At 42.9% G+C, this 21,588-nt stretch overlaps 1 protein-coding gene across 1 annotated transcript in view; it reads left to right on the plus strand.

Moving 5' to 3' along the window:
• LOC139310180 (laminin subunit beta-1-like) overlaps window positions 1–21,588 on the plus strand; it is a 115,443-nt gene that overhangs the window by 75,463 nt on the left and 18,392 nt on the right. Inside the window, exons 20-29 of the mRNA XM_070934343.1 lie at window positions 2,179–2,300; window positions 4,262–4,382; window positions 6,287–6,479; window positions 8,307–8,450; window positions 11,072–11,303; window positions 12,953–13,116; window positions 14,601–14,825; window positions 17,443–17,657; window positions 17,795–17,891; window positions 19,517–19,895. Coding sequence (XP_070790444.1) covers window positions 2,179–2,300; window positions 4,262–4,382; window positions 6,287–6,479; window positions 8,307–8,450; window positions 11,072–11,303; window positions 12,953–13,116; window positions 14,601–14,825; window positions 17,443–17,657; window positions 17,795–17,891; window positions 19,517–19,895 — 1,892 coding nt within the window. The remainder of the gene's footprint in view (window positions 1–2,178; window positions 2,301–4,261; window positions 4,383–6,286; window positions 6,480–8,306; window positions 8,451–11,071; window positions 11,304–12,952; window positions 13,117–14,600; window positions 14,826–17,442; window positions 17,658–17,794; window positions 17,892–19,516; window positions 19,896–21,588) is intronic.

The following is a 21,588-nucleotide window of genomic DNA, read 5'->3' on the forward strand; positions in this document are numbered from 1 at the left end:
GTAATCCTATTTTATAAGAATTGCACCAGATTACATACATTGTCTTGGGAATGGTGAGATAAGGCTTCAGAGATTCTGGGGAAGTTCAAGCTATGCCACTTTCTACAGTGCAATGACTCTAAGCTAAGCACTCTTTTAATACCTCCTTCCAGTCTAGCTGGAGATTCCACCACCACAAGAGATCTGCTATAATTTTTGAGCCTGGAATATTGAATATTGCAATGTGATATATATCTGGACTGTTCCAAGGAGGAGAGCAGTTCTCAATTCATACATGTATACATGAGCCATACATGTATACAGTGATGCAGTGCTTAGAGTGCAGTACAACAGGCTATGTCTGTTGCCTGCTGGCTGCCTGCAATTTGGCAGTTTGAATCTCACCAGGCTCAAGGTTGACGCAGCCTTCCATCCTTCCAAGGTCGATAAAATGAGGACTCAAATTGTTGGGGGCAATATGCTGACTCTGTAAACCGCTTAGAGAGGGCTGTAAAGCATTGTAAAGCGGTATATAAGTCTAAAAGCTATTGTTATTGCTATTTGTAATTATACAAATCTATCCTTGTTATTATTAAAGTCCACATATATAAGGCCAACTATGACCTTCAGCTTTGCTGATAGTGTAGTTTCCTTGGCAAGATCTCAGAAGTGGTTTGTCCTTGTCTCCTTTCTAGGGCTGTGAGAAAGTGACTGGCCCAAGATCACCCAGCTGGCTTTGTGCTTGAGAAAGGACCAGAACTCACAGTCTCCTGGTTTCTAGTCTCGTACCTTAAAAACTACATCAAACTGGCTCCAATGATGGCTATGCTGGCAGTGAAAATATTTAAATTATAAAAAACCAGAGTGTGAACATATCACATTGTTATTCTTGGGCAAAAGAGACCCAGATTCAAGTCCATGTTAGGTTTTGGAACTCACTACATCTAACTGGTATGTGAGAAGACCTTGAGAGATGGTGTGAAGACATTCTGCCAAGGGAATAAGAGACAGCATAGCCCACAGCTGCATAATAGGGAGAGAAAGCAGCTCAAAAGGGACCCTACCTAGCTTGTCAGGCTGTAAAAGTGGGAAATGTGCACACGGAGACTTGCGCATTTCTGTTCATATAGCCTTACATGACCTTTACACAAGCCTCATATAGTCATACAAGTAGAATTAGCTCATCTGGTCGTGTTTGCTGTCTGGTCTACTTGGGAAGGCTGATATCACCTGAATTTGGGCCAGTCACTTTTTTCAGCAAAATCTGTTTCACAGATTGATTGTTCTGAGAATAATGTGGTGTCTGACTCCATATGCATGGTCACCAAGGTCTCCTTGACTGAAAGAAGGGCTATGATCAGGGGTGAAATCCAGCAGGCTCTGACAGGTTCTGGAGAACCGGTAGCAGACATTTTGAGCAGTTCAGGGACCCGACAAATATTACCTCTGGTTGGCCCCAGAGTGGAGAGGGAATGGGGATTTTGCAGTATCCTTCCCCTGGAGTGGGGTGGGAATGGAGATTTTGCAATATCCTTCCCCTAGGAATGGGGAGGGAATGGGGATTTTGCAGTATCCTTCTCCTGGAATGGGATGGGAATGGAGATTTTGCAGTATCCTTCCCTTGCCACGCCCACCAAGCCAAACCCACCAAGCAACACCACGCCCACCAAGCCACGTCCACAGAACTGGTAGTAAAAAAAATTGGATTTCACCACTGGCTATGATCATAATAAATGTTTGGTCAGGTTTTAGTGGTTTCTAAACCACGCCTATCTTTTTCTCTGGATTTAATTTTGTGATTACTGATTTGTTTTTTAATAATGAATCTTAGCTATGAACACTTTTTGAGTCAGAAAGAGTTATGAAGTTTGGTGCAGTAGTTAAGGTGCCAGCCTGGAAACTAGGAGAATGTGAGTTCTAGTGCTGCCTTTGGTATAAAAGCCAGCTGAGTGACTTTAGGCCAGTCACTCCCTCTCAGCTGAATTCACGTCCCAGGATTGTTATTGTGAGGAAAATAAGAGGAGGAAGGAATATTATGTATGTTTGCCATCTTGAATTACTTATCAAGTAATAAGGGTGAGATACAAATCTAATAAATAAATAAAGCTCTCATGAAGGATCTTCACTCTGTGTGAAAATTTGAGAAGGCACTATTTACTCTGGGATTCTGTCTTTAAACCTGTTGTATCTCCTCTTCAGTCCACAGAAGATTGGGAAGTTGTTGTCAGCGTCAGCTCGCAGGACCTACCAGTGAGTCCACGTTGTGGCAACTTGCTGCCCTCCGAGCAAGTGTATCAAGGGAGTTTGCCTCATACCTCCAGGTGAGAAAAAAGGATGGGAGCTGGCGGGCAATTTTTGTGGACACAAGAGATCTTAAACTAAAATGTTGTTCTTTAATCTTATTCCAAATTGCTTACTCAATGGAGAGGTTTATTACAGAGTCTGCTACTGTTTGTTTTCACTGGCTTCCCATCACTAATGACTGTTCTTTAGTTGATGGATTTTAGGATGTGCCTGACAAAATGAAACAGCGCCGTGGGCTAAATTCCATATTTTCCAGAGTCCTTTGATACTCAAGAACAGAATATATTATTCAGCAGATGAATGTCTGCAGAGAGGCTTAAAATGTTAGGATGGAGCTGTGATCACGCACTCAACACTCTGCCTCTTTCTTTGTGTGTCGCATGTTAAAAAGGGGTGGGACTTTGATCACGTGGATGCAGCTGCCATTTTTAACTTTTTGACATTTTGTTACCAAACTAGGTAACATCATCAGTGCTTAGATACAAAATACAAAAAATCTACAGCAAACAAAGTGCTAAAATTTTCTGAAAAATAGTAATTATTCATTTTTAATAAGACACTGTGCAGTACTCTGATTTTCTATCCTTAAGGGATTTTTACTGGTAAGGAAAAGATGGAAGAAGGTGTGGGAGAAGAAAGAAGGGTTAAAAATGGAAGATAATGGCACCTGGTATCTTTTCTCTGAATGAGGTAGATAGGTTGCCAAATAATGACTTAACCAACAAGTCTCTTTACCCATGTTCCAATTGTAACATTGTAAGGTTGAAACTTGTGTTTTGGCACAACTGACTTTTCTTTCATCTGGATATTTGGTGCTGGATTGACTGATTTTTTTCCCTATAATTAAATGAAAAGCTCCTGTGTTTTATGTGGTTAGAAAGTTATTGATATTTTGGTTTGGCCAAGGGCCTCTGCGTGTGCCGGTGGAATTTGATCTTGCATGAGACTTTGACTCATCACTTCCATAATTTCTTTCTAAAATACTTACTAACTCGATATTTCTTTTCAAAACTGTCTATCCAGTTTTTTTTTTTAATTGTACGGCTTATTTCTCTACACACAAATTCCATTTTGCATGAATTTAGCTTCTAACATTTGTGAGAGATTCTGATCAATTTATGGATTTTCTTTTCTCTGGCTTTCCAATCTTGTTCTATTTCTCTCCTTTTCACTTTATAGATTCTCTCTCTCTCCTTCCCTCTCCCTCTCTCTCTCTCCCTCTCTCCCAAAAATGGCCCGAAAAACAGCCTGAAAACGGCCCAAAAAAGCTGGCTGCAAGAGGAAGAGAAGCCGCGTAAGCCGGATCCAGACAAGTTCCGGGTCTCCCCATCCCAGAAGCAGCAACCTCGCACTCTTCCCCTCTCTGCTAGCCCCCTTCTTCGCACGGGATCACTCAGCAATGGAGACGCAGAGGGAGAAGGACGCAGCGTTTCTGTGTGCTCCCGTTTCTGTGTGGCACTCTCCCCTCAATGCTAGCGGCTGCTACTGGCCCCTTCTCCCTCTCCATCTCTGCTGCTGGGCATTGGATCTTTCTTCCTCCCCCCACCAGAGACACCTAGATTCCCTCCCCAACCCTGCCTCTCCCATACGGGTACCACCCACACAAGTGATGTAGAGTTGGCCACACCCGCCCAGCCAGTCATTATGGCAGGAAACCCATTGTTAAAAAATTTGGAGCCCACCACTGCAGTCCGAAGATTACCGCTGGGTTATGGGACATCTCCTTCTTTTTAACAAGATGCTTATTAGTTTGGCTCAGCAGATGGGCTTATAGGTGATCTGGCCCTATGTCTTTCTTCTCAACATAGTTGTCTTTGATCTTCAGATCTGGCAAGTGCAGGTATCCATTCCCCAAGCTTACTATCATAACCTTCTTGATTTATGAACTGAGCTCTTCATCTTGCCGGCATCTGTCTCTACTGTCATTCACGTAATGTGTTTTTTCCTGACAAGATCTTTGCTTATCGTTGCTCCCCAGATACTTGCTTCTGCCAAGGCCCTTCTGTTTTGAGCCCAGAAACCATTACAAGATCATCGTGCGGTTCCAGCGAGCAGGCGTGGCACAACGCCATCCTGGAGCTTTCATCCTGGTAGACTCGGTGAGAACTCCTTTCTCTTTAAGGGCAGCCCAGTGGCTCCACTGTGGTCTAAGCTACTTTCCTTGAGTCTTATATTAATGTCTCCTAAGGCTATTCATCTCATTTCATTCTCCCTCATGTTTTAATGTGTAAGTAGTCCTGGATTCATGATCACAGTTGGCATCAGAATTTCTGTTGCTAGCAAGGCAGTTGTTAATGAATCACGCCTGATTTTTACCACCTTTTTTGCCAGGGTTGTTAAGCGAATCACCGTAGTTGTTAAGTGAATTGCACAGTCGTTAAGTGAATTTGTTTTCCTCTATTGATATTCCTTGTTTGAAGACAGCTGGGAAGGTCACAAATAGTGATCATATGATCCCAGGTTATGACTGTTATAAATACATCCTGGTTGCCGAGAGCCCAAATTTTCATCACGAGACCACGGGGATGCTGTGATGGTCATAAGTACAAGGACCAATTGTAAGTCCATTTTTTCAGTGCTATTGTAACTTCAAACATTCATTCAATGAATGGTTGAAAGTCAAGGACTACCTGTATTTTGATGATTATTTTCGTATTTCTTTGATTGTCATTTCCTTTTTCACTTTGTTGGTGGAACTCTAGGTGAGGGTGTTTCAGTGGTGGGTTCCTCCCGGTTTGGCCTGTTCTGCCGAGCCGGTAGTGGTGACGATATGACATCACCGAACTGGTTCTCCCCCCCGCGTTATTCTGACCTTTTATTTGGCCCCACCCCCAATCTATTGCTGCCTCCTGAGTCCCAGCTGATGGCTAGAGGGAAAAAAACTGTTTAAACTCTTGCCGCGGGGCTTCAAAGGGCCGCCCTACAGCTGATCAGTGTTAAAAGAAAACAAATGAGTAGACCGGTGCCTGCAAAAATAAATGGGTAGACCAGTGCCTGCAAAAATAAATAGGTAGATCATTACAGCTCTGCAAGCAGTTAAAAGCCTGGTAGACTAGTACCTCTGCTAAATCCTAAATAATTGTCACATGACCATCAAGCCACGCCCACAAAATAAGCCACGCCCACAGAACTGGTGGTAAAAAAATTTAGAACCCACCCCTGGGGTGTTTTAATCCAGAAGCTACTAGTAAACAAATTATGATCTGGTGAACAGACAGTCCTTGATATACGATCTTACAATTGAGCGCAACATTTCTGCTGCTAAGCAAAACGGTTAACTGAGATCTGACCCATTTTACGGCCTTTCTTGCCACAATTGTTAAGGGAATCACTGCAGTTCTTAAGTTTAGTAACATGGTTGTTAAGTGACTCTGCCTTCCCCATTGATTTTGCTTGTCAGAAGGTCACAAAAGGTAACCCCTTGATTCTGGGCCTATTGTAACCAGCATGATTCTGAACCTGTTGCCAAGCATCCAAATTTTGAACACGTGACCATGGGGACACTATAAGTGTGGAAAACGATCATCACTCACCTTTTCCAGGGCCATTGTAAATTTGAGCGGTCATTAAACGAATGGTTGTAAACTAAGGAATACCTGTAATGTGTTAATGTGTCAAGCTACCTGAGCATTTTGTGAATGGAAAGATTGAGTGAGAGGTAAATGAGGTAGATAGATGGGGATGGGGGGTGGGGTGTTAGAGAGAGAGAGAGAGATTTGACAATGTTTTTTTTTCACAGGATCCAGTCTGGCTCAGTCACTGGCACCAGAGATTCAGTCTTCTGAGCTTTCAGGCTCATGCTGGAGCACATCCTCAGGGAACTGGTGAGAAAGAAGTTCCCTGAGGATGGGCTCCAGCACGAGCCCGAAAGCTCGGAAGACTAAACCTCTGGTGCCAGTGATGGACCCAGATTGGATCCTGCAACATTATCCTGGGACATGTATCTTTCCTTCCATTAGTGTTCCTCCCCGCTCTAAGATTCCTCCCCCCCTTTATCCCACAGCTGGTTCTTTTACCCCACGTGACAGAACTACCTGGTCTCCATGGTGACGATCCAGCTTCTGTGGAGCGCCGGGAGGCCCTGGAACACTACACATGCCTGGAATTATTTCGCATGGCCACCATGCCTGACCTGCCTGAGACCTGTGCCCACCTGCTCTGCAGCATTTCTGCCATAATCCACGACGGGGCTCTGCGTAAGTGAAAGAATGCCCTACCTCCCACCCACCCCCAGGTAGGAGAGGGCCAGTATCTCATTCTCCAAGGATGTTGAATTCTAGGAATCGTCAACAAACATGTATGGACCGATGGTGAGAATTCCGGCTTTGATCTTCTTGAAATTGGTGTTATAATGCTATGGGCAAGGATAGAGCCCAGTGTCTGAAAATTAAATGGGGACAAACGTAGCAAAATATTTCCTATAATCAGCAAGTTTTGGTCTGAAGGCTGGAAGTTTCCTCAGGATAGGCTTGAAAACCCACCATGGCCACGCTGGGTGGGCGTGGCCATGGTGGGTGTGGCCTAGTCAGCCTCCTGCACCACGGGGTGTGTGTGTCATTTTTGCCCTCCCCGGGTTCCAGAGGCTTTTCTCAAGCCTCCAGGAGGGCGAAAACGGCCTCCCCAGGCTCCGGAGGCCCTCTAGAGGCCAGAAACAGGCCCATTTCCGGCCTTCCCAAACTTCCTGTTTTTTGCCCTCCCCGAGCCTCTGTGCCCACCCTGCCCTTACCTGCATCCAAAATGGGCCGTATGGGGACTCCTGGGCAGGGCGGGGTGGGGTGGATGGGACCAGCCAGGAATGGGATTTGGGGGTTCTGCGAACTGCACATCATCTTAGCTAGAGGTTCTCCCGAACCCCTGCGAACCCCCAGCAGCCCACCCCTGGTGAGCTCCATTTGTACATAAGAATACAGAATAAGAGAATTAGAAGGGATCTTGTAGGTCATCTAGTCCAATCTCCTGATCAAGGAGGAGACCTTATGTCATTTCTGACAAATGGCTGTCCAGTCTCTTCTTATAAGCTTCCAGTGATAAAGCTACCACAACTTCTGAAGGCAAGCTGTTCCATTAGTTGATTGTTCTCAGTATCAGGAAATTTCTCCTTATTTCTAGGCTGAATCTCTCCTTGATCAGTTTCTATCCATTCTTTGTCTGGCCTTCGGATGCTTTGGAAAATAGATTGTCCCCTCCTTTCTGTGACAGCCCCTCTAATATTGGAACCCTGCTATCATGTCTCCCCTGGTCCTTCTCTTCACTAGACTAGTCATGCCCAGTTCCTGCAACTGTTCATTGTATGTTTTAGCCTCCAGACCCCTAATCATCCTGGTTGCTCTTCTCTGCACTTATTTATTTATTTATTTATTTATTTATTTATTTATTTATTTATTTATTTATTATATTTATATACCGCCCTTCTCCCGAAGGACTCAGGGCGGTGAACAGCCAAGATCAAATACATACATATAAAAATTAAAAACAAACTTTCTAGAGTCTCAACCTCTTTTTTATAGGGTGGTGACTAAAACGCCTAAGGAGGCATTACGAGAGAAGTATAAGAAAGGGAATTTTGCTGTGAATGATTGTTTCTGAATTCCACAGTCAGAAAACATTATTTCCAGACCAGTGGCTGAGATGTCTTAAAATCTACAATCATGAAGTCTAGAAACCTTTAAAGTTTTCAAGCTAATAAAGCAAATGCTGAGAATATCAGGAATGCAGTAGCCTGATTACTGCTGAAAACTATGTCTTAATTCCTTGATTATTTCATTATCTCCAATAGCTTTTTGGAGTTCTGCTGCATAATCTACTGCATAACATAAGCAGGCATGTCCCTAACACTTCTTGCCTTCTGAGTCAGCTCTAGAGGGAGAAGTTTTATTCGGTGTTCCAGGGAGGCATTCTCTCACATCCTTCATCTTGTGACCCAAAAATCCAAGATCTGTCCAATCTTACTTGATTGCAGAATGTCTTTTGTGTTCCACCTATAACCCTAATTCTTACATTGCTGTTTTTTTATCCCTCCTAAGCCTGCCAGTGTGACCTCCAGGGTTCCACTAGCAGCGTCTGCCATAAACTGGGAGGACAGTGCCAGTGTAAGCCCAATGTTACAGGTCGGCAATGTGACCGGTGTATCCCAGGCACTTACGGATTTGGACCTTATGGCTGCAGTTGTGAGTAGCTAATTCATTTTTATCTTTTTCCAAAGTGTATGCTTGGAAGGAAACACACAAGCACAATAACAACCAGCATTCTAAGTCAGAGAGGTATGCAACAGCTGGTTGAAAGCAGGGTACTCTTTCTTTATATTGTGGCACAAGCGATGTCAATTTTGATTTAGATTAGATTAGATTAGATTAGATTAGATTAGATTAGATTAGATTAGATCAGGATCAGGATCAGGATCAGGATTAGTATTAGATTGAGAGAGAGAGATAATAGAGAGATGGGAGAGAGATGATAGATTATATATAGTATAAACTAAGTAAGAATATAATCAAATATGTTATTGTTTTATAATTAAACTACATAGTTGAAGATATCTAATGTTTTACACACACACACACACACACACACACACACACAAGAAAAATAAATTTGGTGTAGAAAAAAATGTAATGATATATTAAGCTACTTTTTAAAAAAGCCCAAACGTTGGGGGAACAAATCAGTGGTGGGTTGCCCCCGCTTTGGACCAGTTCGCAAGAACCGGTATTAAAACCGGCGGGAGGCTCCGCCCACCCACCCAAGATGTCATCATAGGCGATCTGCACATGCGCAGAAGCGCGATCCCGTTGCGAACCGGTAGTAAAGGTAAGTAGCATCCACCCCTGGAACAAATGCAGTACTCAACCAAACAAAAACCAAAATAATGATGGAAAATACTTAAATATCCAACAGTGATTAAATTTGAACCGAACCTAGATCACATGAGATTATATTATCTAGTCTTTCCTCCTTATCCACACAACAGTAATTCAAAGGCTGCATTGAAAATTTTTATTACAGCAGCATTTAAAGTTTGAGATGCAGGAAAAAAACAGCATCTCTGAAAAGACAACAGACTAGCAAATCACTTCTCTGTTGTGACCAGGAAAACCTCATGGTCATCACTATGCAGTTACCAGGAGCTGAGGTCACCTCGAAGGAGATGTTCTATTTGCCTTTGCTATACTGTAGGTAACAAAAAAAACCAAAAAGTGTTTTGTGCCAGAGGTGAGATGGGCATAATAGCTGCATCAGGAAACTTGTGCCTCCACTGGGACAAATCTATTCTCCATCTGTTCAGCAGAATAGATAGCCTAACAGATAACTCAGTGACACCCCAATCTATCGACCAATTGGACTTACGACCAATTCACATTTGCGACCATTGCAGCATCCCCATGGTCACGTGATCAAAATTTGGCCACATGGCAACTGATTCATATTTATGACAGTTGCTTTTTTCCCAGGTTGCTGTTCTGTATCTAACAAGAGGTGGTAATCTTTTGTGATCTTTGGACAAGCAAAGCTGATGGGGATGCCGGATTCCTTTTACAGCTGTGTTACTAACTTAACAACAGCAGTGATCATTTTAACCCTTGCAGCAAGAAAGGTCGTAAAATGGGGCAAAACTCACTTAACAGCTGTCTTGCTTTAGAAACAGACATTTTGGGCTCAATTGCGGTTGTAAACCGAGGACTGCCTGTAATGACACAAATTACTTCCATCCCTGCAATTCCGTTCTCATTCAATGGACACCCTTGAATAAGCCTTCCTGACCCACCATCAGAATAAGGTCTCCATGTTTGTTTGTTTGTTTTGCAAAAAGTTTTTTTATTTTTTTCCAAACATACAGATTACATCCTTTCGGAACAGAGCTTTGATCCGGTCATCACTTTGTTCAATTTTTAACAAAATCTTTCACAAAATTTTATCTATTCTATTTTGCCATAGCACTTATTTCTAAATCTTAGATCACATATACAACTAATACCATCTTAGAAAAAAAATCAACACATATTTACTTAATCAAAACAATAAGCCTTCTATTAACTTCAATTTAACTCATAATGCAACAATTCTTACCCTAAATCCTCACTATTGACAATACAATTCAAACATATTTATGTTTAATGTTGCCAGGTGTCCACTATTTGAGCGGACAGTCCGCTTTTTTCACATTATGTTCACTATTTTTTTTCACAAAATAGTGGACATTTTTTTTATTCAAAAGCTTTATGATGAAATTGTACGTAATCTAAAGCTGTACAGTCTAAGAGAATAAGGATAGGAGAATCGCGTTTTGTCTTTTTTTTCATAAATTAGAATGAGACAAAGATCGAATATCCATTGAACTCGGTTCTCCGAAAAAATTAATGATGAGATTAAAATAAAAATATATTATAAAATTATGTACAGTTCACATTTTTTAAAATGTATTGTAGCTTGTGTTGACTGACCTAAAGTGGCATGTTAAAATGTTTGTAAGAAAATATATAATTTAATTGTAATTTTTTTTTTATTTTTTTACTACTTAACCCCCGCCCCCGCCCCCCCCCACTTGTCAGCTATTTTTTGGAAGCAGACCTGGCAACCCTATTTATGTTTCATTATGCTCATTAAGTCTTTATTCCATTATTACTTTATCAAATTTAAATCTTTATCTTTTTAATTTTAGAAATATAGCAATTTAACATTTAAACATAGTTCTTAGTTCAAATAATGCTCTTTAACACAATTTCCCAATTATCCTAAATTCTATCTATCAAAGTCTCCATGTTTGTTGATCCCTGAGTTTTTGTTTTCACAGCCTGTGCTTGTTCCCCTGAGGGCTCGGTCTCCAAAATCTGTGACCCAGTCAGTGGGCAATGCCGATGCCAGCAAGGTATCGTGGGACGCCAGTGTGAACAGTGTCCACTAGACCAGTGGGGCTTCCCTCACTGCCGTCCTTGTCACTGTAACGGGCACGCAGAGAAATGTGATTCACACACCGGAGCCTGTCAAGAATGCCGAGATTATACAGCAGGCCGCCATTGTGAAAGGTGAGTATGGCAGACCAATGGAAAGTTAAGAGTAAGCCCCACCCACTTCATTAAGCCATGGTAGAAATGTTGCGCTGAGAACTATTGATTAAGCATTTTCAATGAATAAAATGTTTTGAGAGATGTATCTATTTATGCTGGTCAGGATTAATGATCAAAGATACAAGTGGTATTCTTCCCCCATCTTGTTCTCAGCCTCGAAGCAATCTAGAAGGGCCTTTCATTTATTCTCCCCTAAGAATGGCATTATTCTTACTCCGTAGATACCAATCTTCAGGGGAAGAGTTGAGCTGAGCTTGCAGAGTTGTTTTAGGAAGAACCTGTGTGACATCTATGAACCGGTCAATAAAGAGATGATAGATAAATTGCGTAACTAAATAAACAATTGATGGCATAGGAAGTTTAGCAGAAAGTAGGTTACCTATGAGTTTGAGGAGGGAAATGTTAAGAAGGAATATGTTGAAGGGTGCTGTAGAGTGCAATATTAACTTTAGAGTCATAGAAATTATGAATTAAAAGACACTTATAGGTCATCCAGTCTAACCCCTTACTCAGGGCTGGAACCCAGTAATTAATGTCCATCAAGTAGTAATAGAGCACCTGTTTCAGACCTGAAGTGACCCTTGCCGAGAATCTGATTTTAGATCGCATGATCAAAATGGGGATGCTTAACTTTGGACTGGCTACTGTTGACCTCACTACTTTCCTAAGAGGTCTGTAAGGGGCGTGCATAAGAGCACCAGCGTGCCTACCATCCCTGTCCTAATGTTCCCTTTAACTGTATTCAATTCATGCTTATACTTACCATATTTTTTGGAGTATAAAACGCACCCTTTTCCCCCCTAAAAGGGGGTGAAAATTTAGGTGTGTCTTATACACTGAATGTAGCCCCGCCCACCCACTGGCCCCCACCCTTTGGCCTCTGCCTCGCAGCAGTTACCTCCTTGCAAGCAAACAGCAAGAAAAAACAGCTCCTTTCAGCTTCAGCACAGCCTAATTAACACAAGTTGATTGGATTGGCCTCCCGACTCTCAGCTGATTTGCTCTCAGCTGTTTTGCCTGGGCCTCTGCTGCTTGCTGCAAAGAGGTAAATTGCTGGGAGCAGATTTTTTTTCCTTGTGCTAATCAAGCTATGCTGAAAACGAAAATGAAAGTAAAGCAGGCTGTTTGCTGCAACGAGGCAAAATTGCGCAGAGGCAGAGAGAGATTTCTTTTTCTTCTTTTTCTCACCAAAAAAGGTAGGTGCGTCTTATAATCCAGTGCGTTTTATACTCCGAAAAATACGGTATATATATTATCTAATATGTACTTGACAAAATAAATAAATAAAATAAAATAAATAAATAAAATGCTATAAAGGTTGTAACTGTGAAAAATGGTCATAAGTCACTTTTTTCAGTGTTGTTATAACTTTGAATGGTCACTAAATGAACTGTTGTAAGTTGAGGACTACCTGTATTTGATAAGACCATCTTCTTCATTGGACATTATAATGTTGGTAGTGCTCCACAGAATCTGCTGCAGCAGGTTCGATATAATATCGATTTAAGTGCCCATTCTGGACAATACTAATTTGTGAAAGATAACCTTGAAAAGGTCGTGATAATTTCAGATCCTGATCATTGCTTGGACTTTTGCTTCACTTGCAGGTGCCTGGATGGATACTATGGAGACCCAGTCCTGGGATCAGGGCAACAGTGTCGGCCGTGTCCCTGTCCTGGATATCCAGGTTCTCGGCACTATCACGGCATTTCGTGCCAGGCTGACAGAGACACAAATCAGATCGTTTGCTTGTGTGCTCCTGGCTACACAGGTAAGGTATACAGGTAATTCTCACTTAACGACCAGTTGCTTAGTGACAGTTCAGAGTTAAAGCAGACCTCCACAGCTACTTACGATCCCATTTCAAAGTTCCAACAGTCATGTGATCACATTTCATAACTGGCTTGTGTTTACGGCCATTTGTGATGTCCCGTGATCACATGACTCTGATTTTCTGTAGGTTTTTTTGCTGTCTTGGGCATTTACTTCTGGCAAAAAAAAAAGCCCATTGGAGAACAGGAATTTGTTTAACAACTATGGCATTCGCTTAACAATCATTGCAAAAGAGGTCATAAAATCAGGTTCCTAACAGCTACCATGACTTATATCTGTAATTAACAGACTCCATTATGGTTGCAAGTCGAGGACTACCTGTATCCTGGGTCAAGGAAGGGGTATGATTGCTGCAATAATTTAAGTTTCAGAATTCTGTGATGTTCCATCCTTTGCAAGGCCACCTTCTCCAGTATCCCTTTGAAGCATTATTGGACTTTTGCCACAGTTATGCTAAGTTGGCCTGCCCAACATGTGACTCACCAAAAGAATACAGTCAGAAGATACTTGAGACCCCCACTCCCATGTCTTTTGCAGACTGATGCAGGGAGCAGGATTGTGCAGTCTTAAGATTTGCAATCACTTGATTTATCTCCTGCTAATTTTCCCTCCCTTCCATGCATATACAGACATATAGTACACACCAATGGTAGAATTCAAATTTTTTTACTACTGGTTCTGTGGGCATGGCTTGGTGGGCGTGGCAGGGGAAGGATACTGTAAAATCTCCATTCCCTTCCCACTCCAGGGGAAGGATACTGCAAAATCCCCATTTCTTCCTGATCAGCTGGGTCTCGGGAGGCAGAGAATAGATGGGGACGGGGCCAGTCAGAGGTAGTATTTACCAGTTCTCCGAACTACTCAAAATTTCCACTACCGGTTCTCCAGAACTGGTCAGAACCTGCTGAATAGCACCTCTGGTACATACCCAACTGGGACAGTGAATGTAATTATTTACAGAATAACAGAGTTGGAAGGGGCCTTGGAGGTCTTCTAGTCCAACCCCCTGCTTAGGCAGGAAACCCTACACCACTTCAGACAAATGGTTATCCAATATCTGACTTTGGACACCAGAAATCCTATGAATCCAAATTTCCTCCACCAACTGCAACCCAATCCCTTCTCCCAATTTCTCAGAAATTCAGTAGTATTGGCCGCAGGGCCGGATTTAGATGAAAAGAGGCCCTAGGCTATTCCACTTATGAGGCCCTTTCACCTATAGTGAAAGTGTAATTTTAATTTTGCTAACAATTTGAATGTAGGCCCCTCTTGATCTTGAGGCCCTAGGCTGAAGCCTAGTTAGCCTATAGGAAAATCCGGCCCTGATTGGCCGATTGTAAAGTAGCGGAAGGAAGAGGAAGGAGAAAGTTCCATTTTTTTAAAAAAAAAAATCTCATGGATAACTTGCTCTTTTTCTGGCAGGGCCACGATGTGATCGCTGTTCCCCTGGCTATTTTGGAAGCCCTGGGCAGGAAGGTGGTGCCTGCCGCCCTTGTCAGTGTAACAATAACATTGACCCCAGTGACCCCGAGGCCTGTGACCCACATACTGGTCAGTGTCTACATTGCCTTTACAACACTGGTGGACCTCACTGTGCCGAATGTCAGCCTGGCTACTACGGCAATGCCTTTCAACGGAGCTGCCGACGTGAGTGAAATAGCAATAGCATTCGGATTTATATACCGCTTCACAGTGCTTTTACAGCCCTCTCTAAGCGGTTTACAGAGCCAGCATATTTCCCCCAACAATCTGGGTCCACATTTTACCCACCTCACAAGGATGGGAGGCTGAGTCAACCTTGAGCCAGTCAGGATTGAACTCCTGGAAGTCGGCAGAATTTAGTACCCGCAAAACTGGTACTACATTCTAACCACTGCACCACCAGAGTTCTTGACTGAGCCAGCTTGAATGATAGGCAGAAATTCATGGGGGAATGAGAAGAGGCTTTTGGGTGGACTCCTCTCCTTGAAGTTCTGAGATTATGATAAGTCTTTATTTAATTTCATTTAGAATAAAATAGAATAACAGAGTTGGAAGGGACCTTGGAGGTCTTCTAGTTCAACCCCCTGCCCAGGCAGGAAACCCTACACCACTTCAGACAAATGGTTATCTAATCTCTTCTTAAAAACTTTCAGTGTTGGAGCATTCACAACTTCTGCAGGCAACTTGTTCCACTGATTAATTGTTCTAACTGTCAGGAAATTTCTCCTTAGTTCTAAATTGCTTCTCTCCTTGATTAGTTTCCACCCATTGCTTCTTGTCCTGCCCTCAGGTGCTTTGGAGAATAGTTTGATTCCCTCTTCTTTGTGGCAGCCCCTGAGATATTGGAACACTGCTATCATGTCTCCCTTTCTCTCCCTTTCTCTCCTTCCTTTCTTCTGGAAGCTTAGGATGGTGCGTGGGGGAATTATTTCATCCTCCCAGCAGCAATCTGATAAAGTAGATTGGGTTGAGAGAATATAGAACAGCGGTCCCCAGCTTGGTGGCCCGGTACGGCGGGTGAGGGGCTGTGAGGGGCAGGCGCACGTGCCCTCTGCTCACATGAATGCAGCTTCGTGCATTCATATGAGCGGAGGATGCTTACACTCGTATGCAAAGCTCCATTCGTGCAAGTGGAGCTTTGCACGTGAGCGCAAGCACCCTCCACTCACACAAGCGGAGCTTCGCACACATGCGCTTGCCTGCCACTCGCGCAATTGGAGCTTTGTGAGTGCATGCCTATCCATCGCTTGCATGACCCAATTTCAAACAGGCCATAGATCGGTAGTGGGCTGCGGCCCGGGAATTGGGGACTGTTCTGCCCCAGCTACGGACACCAAAGAATGCAGCACACACAAAGTCCGTTCAAACCTTAATTTACTGAATAAACCAGTCTTTTACAACAACGGCTGTTAATTAATTGCATTAACAGCCGCCAAGAATTCAAAAAATAATAACTGAAAACTTACTATGGTTGGCAGAATGCCCAGAAGCAATTTGCAGGAAGCTGATAAGATAAGCAAGACAAGACACGAAGGTATGTGAACTAAGTTGTTCCCTGCAAATTGCTTCAGTCGGCGTTCCTCCTTAAATAGGCTAAGGGAGTGGCCAATTAGTTGCAAGCCTTACTCTCAAGGAGACCTCCTCCTGAGGAGCCACTCCTGCCACTCCTGGCTCCTCCTCTTCGTCCTCTTCATTTAAGGGAGCTTCTGGAGGTTCTGAAGGCCCTGGCTGAATCCCCGCCTCTGGCACCACATCTTCTCCAGCCGCCTCATTGTCCGACTCGAGTGCCAGCTGCAATCCAATCCCTTGCTCAAGGCAGGAGACCTTACACCATCAAACGGTCAAACGGTTGTCCAGTCTTTGTTTGAATTTATATTCAAAAATCACATTTTCGTCCTCCTGGTTTCTGACCGACATTTCAATTCTCATTCACACCAGTAATGCTGTGAACAATCATTGGGACTGGAGCCTATTTACACTGGTATCAGTGGGAGAAAATGTGGAGCCTTCTTTCATGTAGTTTCTGTATCTGAGTCAATATTGGCCCCTTTTCCCCATGTTGATTCGCATCCCAGCTTTCTTTCAACTTCACCCAATATTTTGTATTTTCCACTAATTTCAGCTGGATTCCTAGAAAACGAAGTAAGCTGGTTTAGAAGTAGGGCAGCTAATCAGGGCTTATTTTCTCTGCTCCCATCTCCCAACAACTCCAGAAGATCCCAGTGCTTTCCCACCCCTTCAAACAGCTCTTCTCTCTCCTTCCTCCCAAAATCACATATACGGTCTGCGCATTTATCCATCTGAATTAGTGCATGTATATTTGCCTGGTCATGTATGAAACATTCCTCCTGAACAGCTAATAGCTTAATCAATCCAGAGAAGCCTCAAAAATCTTCTGGGCCGGGATATCAATGGATGTGTGTATTAACCCAAATATCTTGGCACAGCTGCACGCTGGCAAAATGGTGTTTGGGAGCTGTTCCCAAACTAGATTCAGGGGGGGTGGAAAATGAGACCTCTAAAAAAAGACTTCAGTGAAAGATCCTATGTGATTCTTACAACTGCACCTGAAGCAAAAATCAATATATGCTTATGTATTCCTTCTGAAATTCTTAAATGCTACACATTCTGTCGTCTCGTGAATCACACCAGATCCCACAGGTGGGTGAAACAGAAATTCTGTTTGTGGATTCCAGAGAAATTCTTGGCAGGAAAAACTATGAGCCAGGCAGGCAAGGAGGTTGTAGCTTTACTGATGCTAATCCTTTACTTTTTCTCCCAGGCTGCACTTGTAATGAACAGGGCACTTTGCCCACCCACTGCTCCGAAAGCATCTGCCATTGCGATCAAACTACAGGCCATTGCCCCTGCCGTGCCAACGTGGTGGAAAAGAACTGCGACAGATGTGCCCAGAACTTCTGGGGCTTCGGCAGCGACTTGGGCTGCCAGCCATGTAACTGTGATCCGACCCATTCGTTGCGCGCAGACTGCAACATGGTGAGGGACTAAGACTTTGGAAAGTTAACCCCAAATGAGAGGTGCTAAAACAGGCCCGCTGACTTTGGGGCTTCTGCTATATCACTGCCCTCATTCTAAATTGCTTCCCTCCCCCCCCCGTTTTTATTTTTACTCAGTTTACAGGGCAGTGCCACTGCCAGCCAGGTTTTGGAGGCCGCGTTTGTTCTCATTGCCAAGAAAACCACTGGGGCGACCCAGAAGACCAGTGCTTAGGTAAATATGAGCATCAAATGTAATCAGGCACTTTCTACCAACAGTACAATGCGCACACAAAACAGCAGATTGAAAACCCTATCAGATTAAGAGTTGGATGTTTGGGAGCAGTGGTGAAATGTAAAATTTGTTACTACCGGTTCTGTGGGCATGGTTTGGTGGTGGTGGTGGGTAATGTGACTGAGTGAGCTTGGCCAACTTTTTTTTTTTTACTTTTTAAAGCATTTTTTCTACAACCCCTTCGGCGGAAAAGATTGTAGAAAAAATGCTTTTAAAAGGCTCTGACGATCCCAGCTGAGTTGCCTGATCGTCAGAGGCTTTTGTTCTCTTTTAAAAGCATTTATTTTTTTTTTGCTTTTAAAAGAAAAAAAAAAAGTCTCTGACGATCAGGCAACTCAGCTGAGATCGTCAGAGCTTTTTAAAAACATTTTTTCTACAATCTCTTCGGCCAAAGAAAAAAATGCTTTTAAAAGTAAAAAAAAAAGCCTCTGATGATCGCGCTGCTCAGCTGGGCATGGGAGGGGGGTGGGCAGGGATTTTTGCTACCGGTTCTCCAAACCACCCGCCATCATTGCTACCGGATTGGGCGATCTGGTCCAAACCGGGAACATTTCACCTGTTTGGGAGGTTGTTCTCGTGGGAATAAGTTTAGAATTATGCCAGATTGTAAACCAGCTTTCCCCAATTTGGCATATTAGATGTCTCCTGCCATCATTCTCATTAGAATCAAAACTCTTAAATTCTAATCAAAGCTAGAAAATGGAACTATCTCCATACAAATGAAAATGTGAAATGTCACATACAATGGTAGGCTTGTAATGAGGGAGCAGAATATATTAGTTTTATATTTTATGACATTTCAGGTTGCTTGTTTATGCCCCCATATTTTGGTATCCGTGCTTGATTTTCTTTATTGTGTTATTTATTTATATTAAATAAACATTGAGCTTAAATGTTGCATTCACAATTTTTTTAAAAAAATTGAAGCTGCACACTTGGGCAAGATACCAAATTGGTATCTTGCTCTAACCTCCATCTCCTATCAAACCTATTCTATAGTTTAGTAAAGGTAAAGGTTCCCCTCGCACATAAGTGCTAATCATTCCTGACTCTAGGGGGCAGTGTGCTCATCTCTGTTTCAAAGCCGAAGAAACAGCGCTGTCCGAAGACGTCTCCGTGGTCATGGGGCCGGCATGACTAAACGCCAAAGGCGCACGGAACGCTGTTACCTTCCCACCAAAGGTGGTCCCTATTTTTCTACTTGCATTTTTTATGTGATTTCGAACTGCCAGGTTGGGCAGAAGCTGGGACAAATAATGGGAGCTCACGCTGTTACGCTGTTACGCGGCAGTAGGGATTTGAACCGCTGAACTACCGACCTTTTGCTCGACAAGCTCAGTGTCTCACTGAGCCACCGCGTCCCTATAATTTAGTAGTGGATCCAAAATATAAAAAAATAATATTAACAATTATATACGATGACCCTTCCTTCCTTCCTTTCTTTTCTTCTTTCCTTCCTTCCTTCCTTAATTTTTCTTTCTCTTTCTTTCTTTCTTTCTTTCTCTCTCTCTCTTATTAGCTTATTAACTTTTCTTGGATATGACCTCCGTCTTTACCCTCTGCAGCTTGTAAATGTGACCCTATCGGCTCTGAGAGTCCGCAGTGTGACCGTCTCACTGGACATTGTTTATGCCGCGGCGGCTTTACGGGGAGAAACTGTAACCAGTGCCAACGTGGTTTCCAGAAGAATTTTCCCCACTGTTCTCCCTGCCATAAGTGCTTTGGCCAGTGGGATCTCGTGCTGAACCAGCTCAATGAGCAGCTGCAAAGGCTGCAGGACAGAGTGCGGGCCCTGAAGGAAGGCGGCCCGATACCTGAAGCCAGCAACAGCCGTCTGCGCAGCCTGGAGAGCAGCTTGGCTTGGGTGGAGCAGCTTCTGATGGATGGAAAGAGTCTGAGTGGTTCTGTGCTGCAGCAGCTCAACAACCTCCTAGCAGATACAAGGTAGGAGAAATAGGTATGCCAATAGGCAGGAGGTGGGGAGAACAGGTAGGAGAAACAGAGATGTGGTCTCTTGTTTGTTTTCTGTGCATGACACACACTCTGCTTTTTGATGATGATGATCATTATCATCATCAGCTGCTGAAAGTAGAATAGAATAGAATAGAATAGAATAGAATAGAATAGAATAGAATAGAATAGAATAGAATAGAATAGAATAGAATTTTTTATTGGCCCAGTGTGATTGGACACACAAGGAATTTGTCTTTGGTGCATATACTCTCAGTGTACATAAAAGAAAAGATACGTTTATCAAGAATCATAAGGTACAACACTTAATGATAGTCATAGGGTACAAATAAGCAATCAGGAAACAATATCAATATAAATCATAAGGATGCCAGCAACAAAATTACAGTCATACAGTCATAAGTGGGAGGAGATGGATGATGTTGAAGTAAGACCTAAGACCATCATAAATCAATTCTCAGTCAGTTACCGTCAATTCTCTGTACAGTTCTAAAGCTGCAGACTTATCCTAGAATTCACTAAGATGATCTTAAGTGTTACAATTGTTGGAAGAAATGTCCATCTGGGTTCAGTTCCAAGTAGGGAGAAAAACACTGGAAACATGGAGACTACTTGGAAAGTTGGTTTAATGGTGGGGTTTTTGAGTCCTGGGCAAAAAACAAAAAAAGCACATGTGGTGGAGAGAGGGATATATTTATACCCTCTGTTGGGCTTTGAATTTGAGCTTGTATTCTGATTGGTTGTTAGACTCCCATGGGGCCATGCAGGGGTAACTTTGTAGGTTGTTTTTTGAGTCCCAGGCCTGGTTGAATCTTGCTGGGTGATGATGTAATGAAGAGGGTTTTGGGGAATTCCTATTATGGCTGAGGGCTAATCCTACCTTTGTTGGATCTCGTGGGAGCTATTAAGAGTGAGTCTGCTTCCTGCCAAAAAACATGTTTCTCCATTTCTCCTCTAGGGAGGTGTAATATTCTGCCCTTTTAATACTTCCTAGAATATTTCATTTTTCTAGGGGAGGGGTGGGTGCTAACTTCCTACACTTCCTATTACTTTACTATTTTTTGCCTAGAAGTCTGTTCTGACAGTGACTTCCAAGCCAAAAAAAGCCAGGCCAAAAAAATCATGTTAGGTAAAAAAAACTACAAATGCCAGATTCACTTAATGACCATCTAATTCACTTAACGACTGTGATTATTCACTTAACGATCATGACATAAAAGGTCGTAAAATTGGGTGCGGCTCACTTAATGATTGCCTTAGCTACTGACATTCCAATCCCAATTGTGTCAAGGAAGAAGGAAGTGACCTCAGATTAGCGAACAAAGCCCAGGCAAGGTGGGAAAGGAACCCAAAGTAAATCCTTACTCTCTCTATCTGTTGCCTATGGCCCCCTGGTGGACAGTAGTTGAAAGAAGCACTGTTCAGGTAGTCCTCGATTTATGACCACAATTGAGCCCAAGTATGAGTCAGTTGCTTAAGTTTCCGCATTTTGATCATGTGACAATAGAGATACTGCAACGGTTGTAGGTATGAAAAACCGTCATTAGACACTTTTTTTTTCCAGTGCTGTTGTAATTTTGAATGGTCATTAAACAAACTGTTATAAGTCAAGTGTTGAGGGTAAAACTTCCCTCTGCATAGTAGGCAACAGACCGGACAGCAAAGA

Source organism: Pituophis catenifer, unplaced genomic scaffold (assembly GCF_029215685.1).
Source record: "Pituophis catenifer annectens isolate HBS135680 unplaced genomic scaffold, rPitCat1.0.hap2 SCAF_2, whole genome shotgun sequence".
In the NCBI taxonomy this organism is placed as follows: domain Eukaryota; kingdom Metazoa; phylum Chordata; class Lepidosauria; order Squamata; family Colubridae; genus Pituophis; species Pituophis catenifer.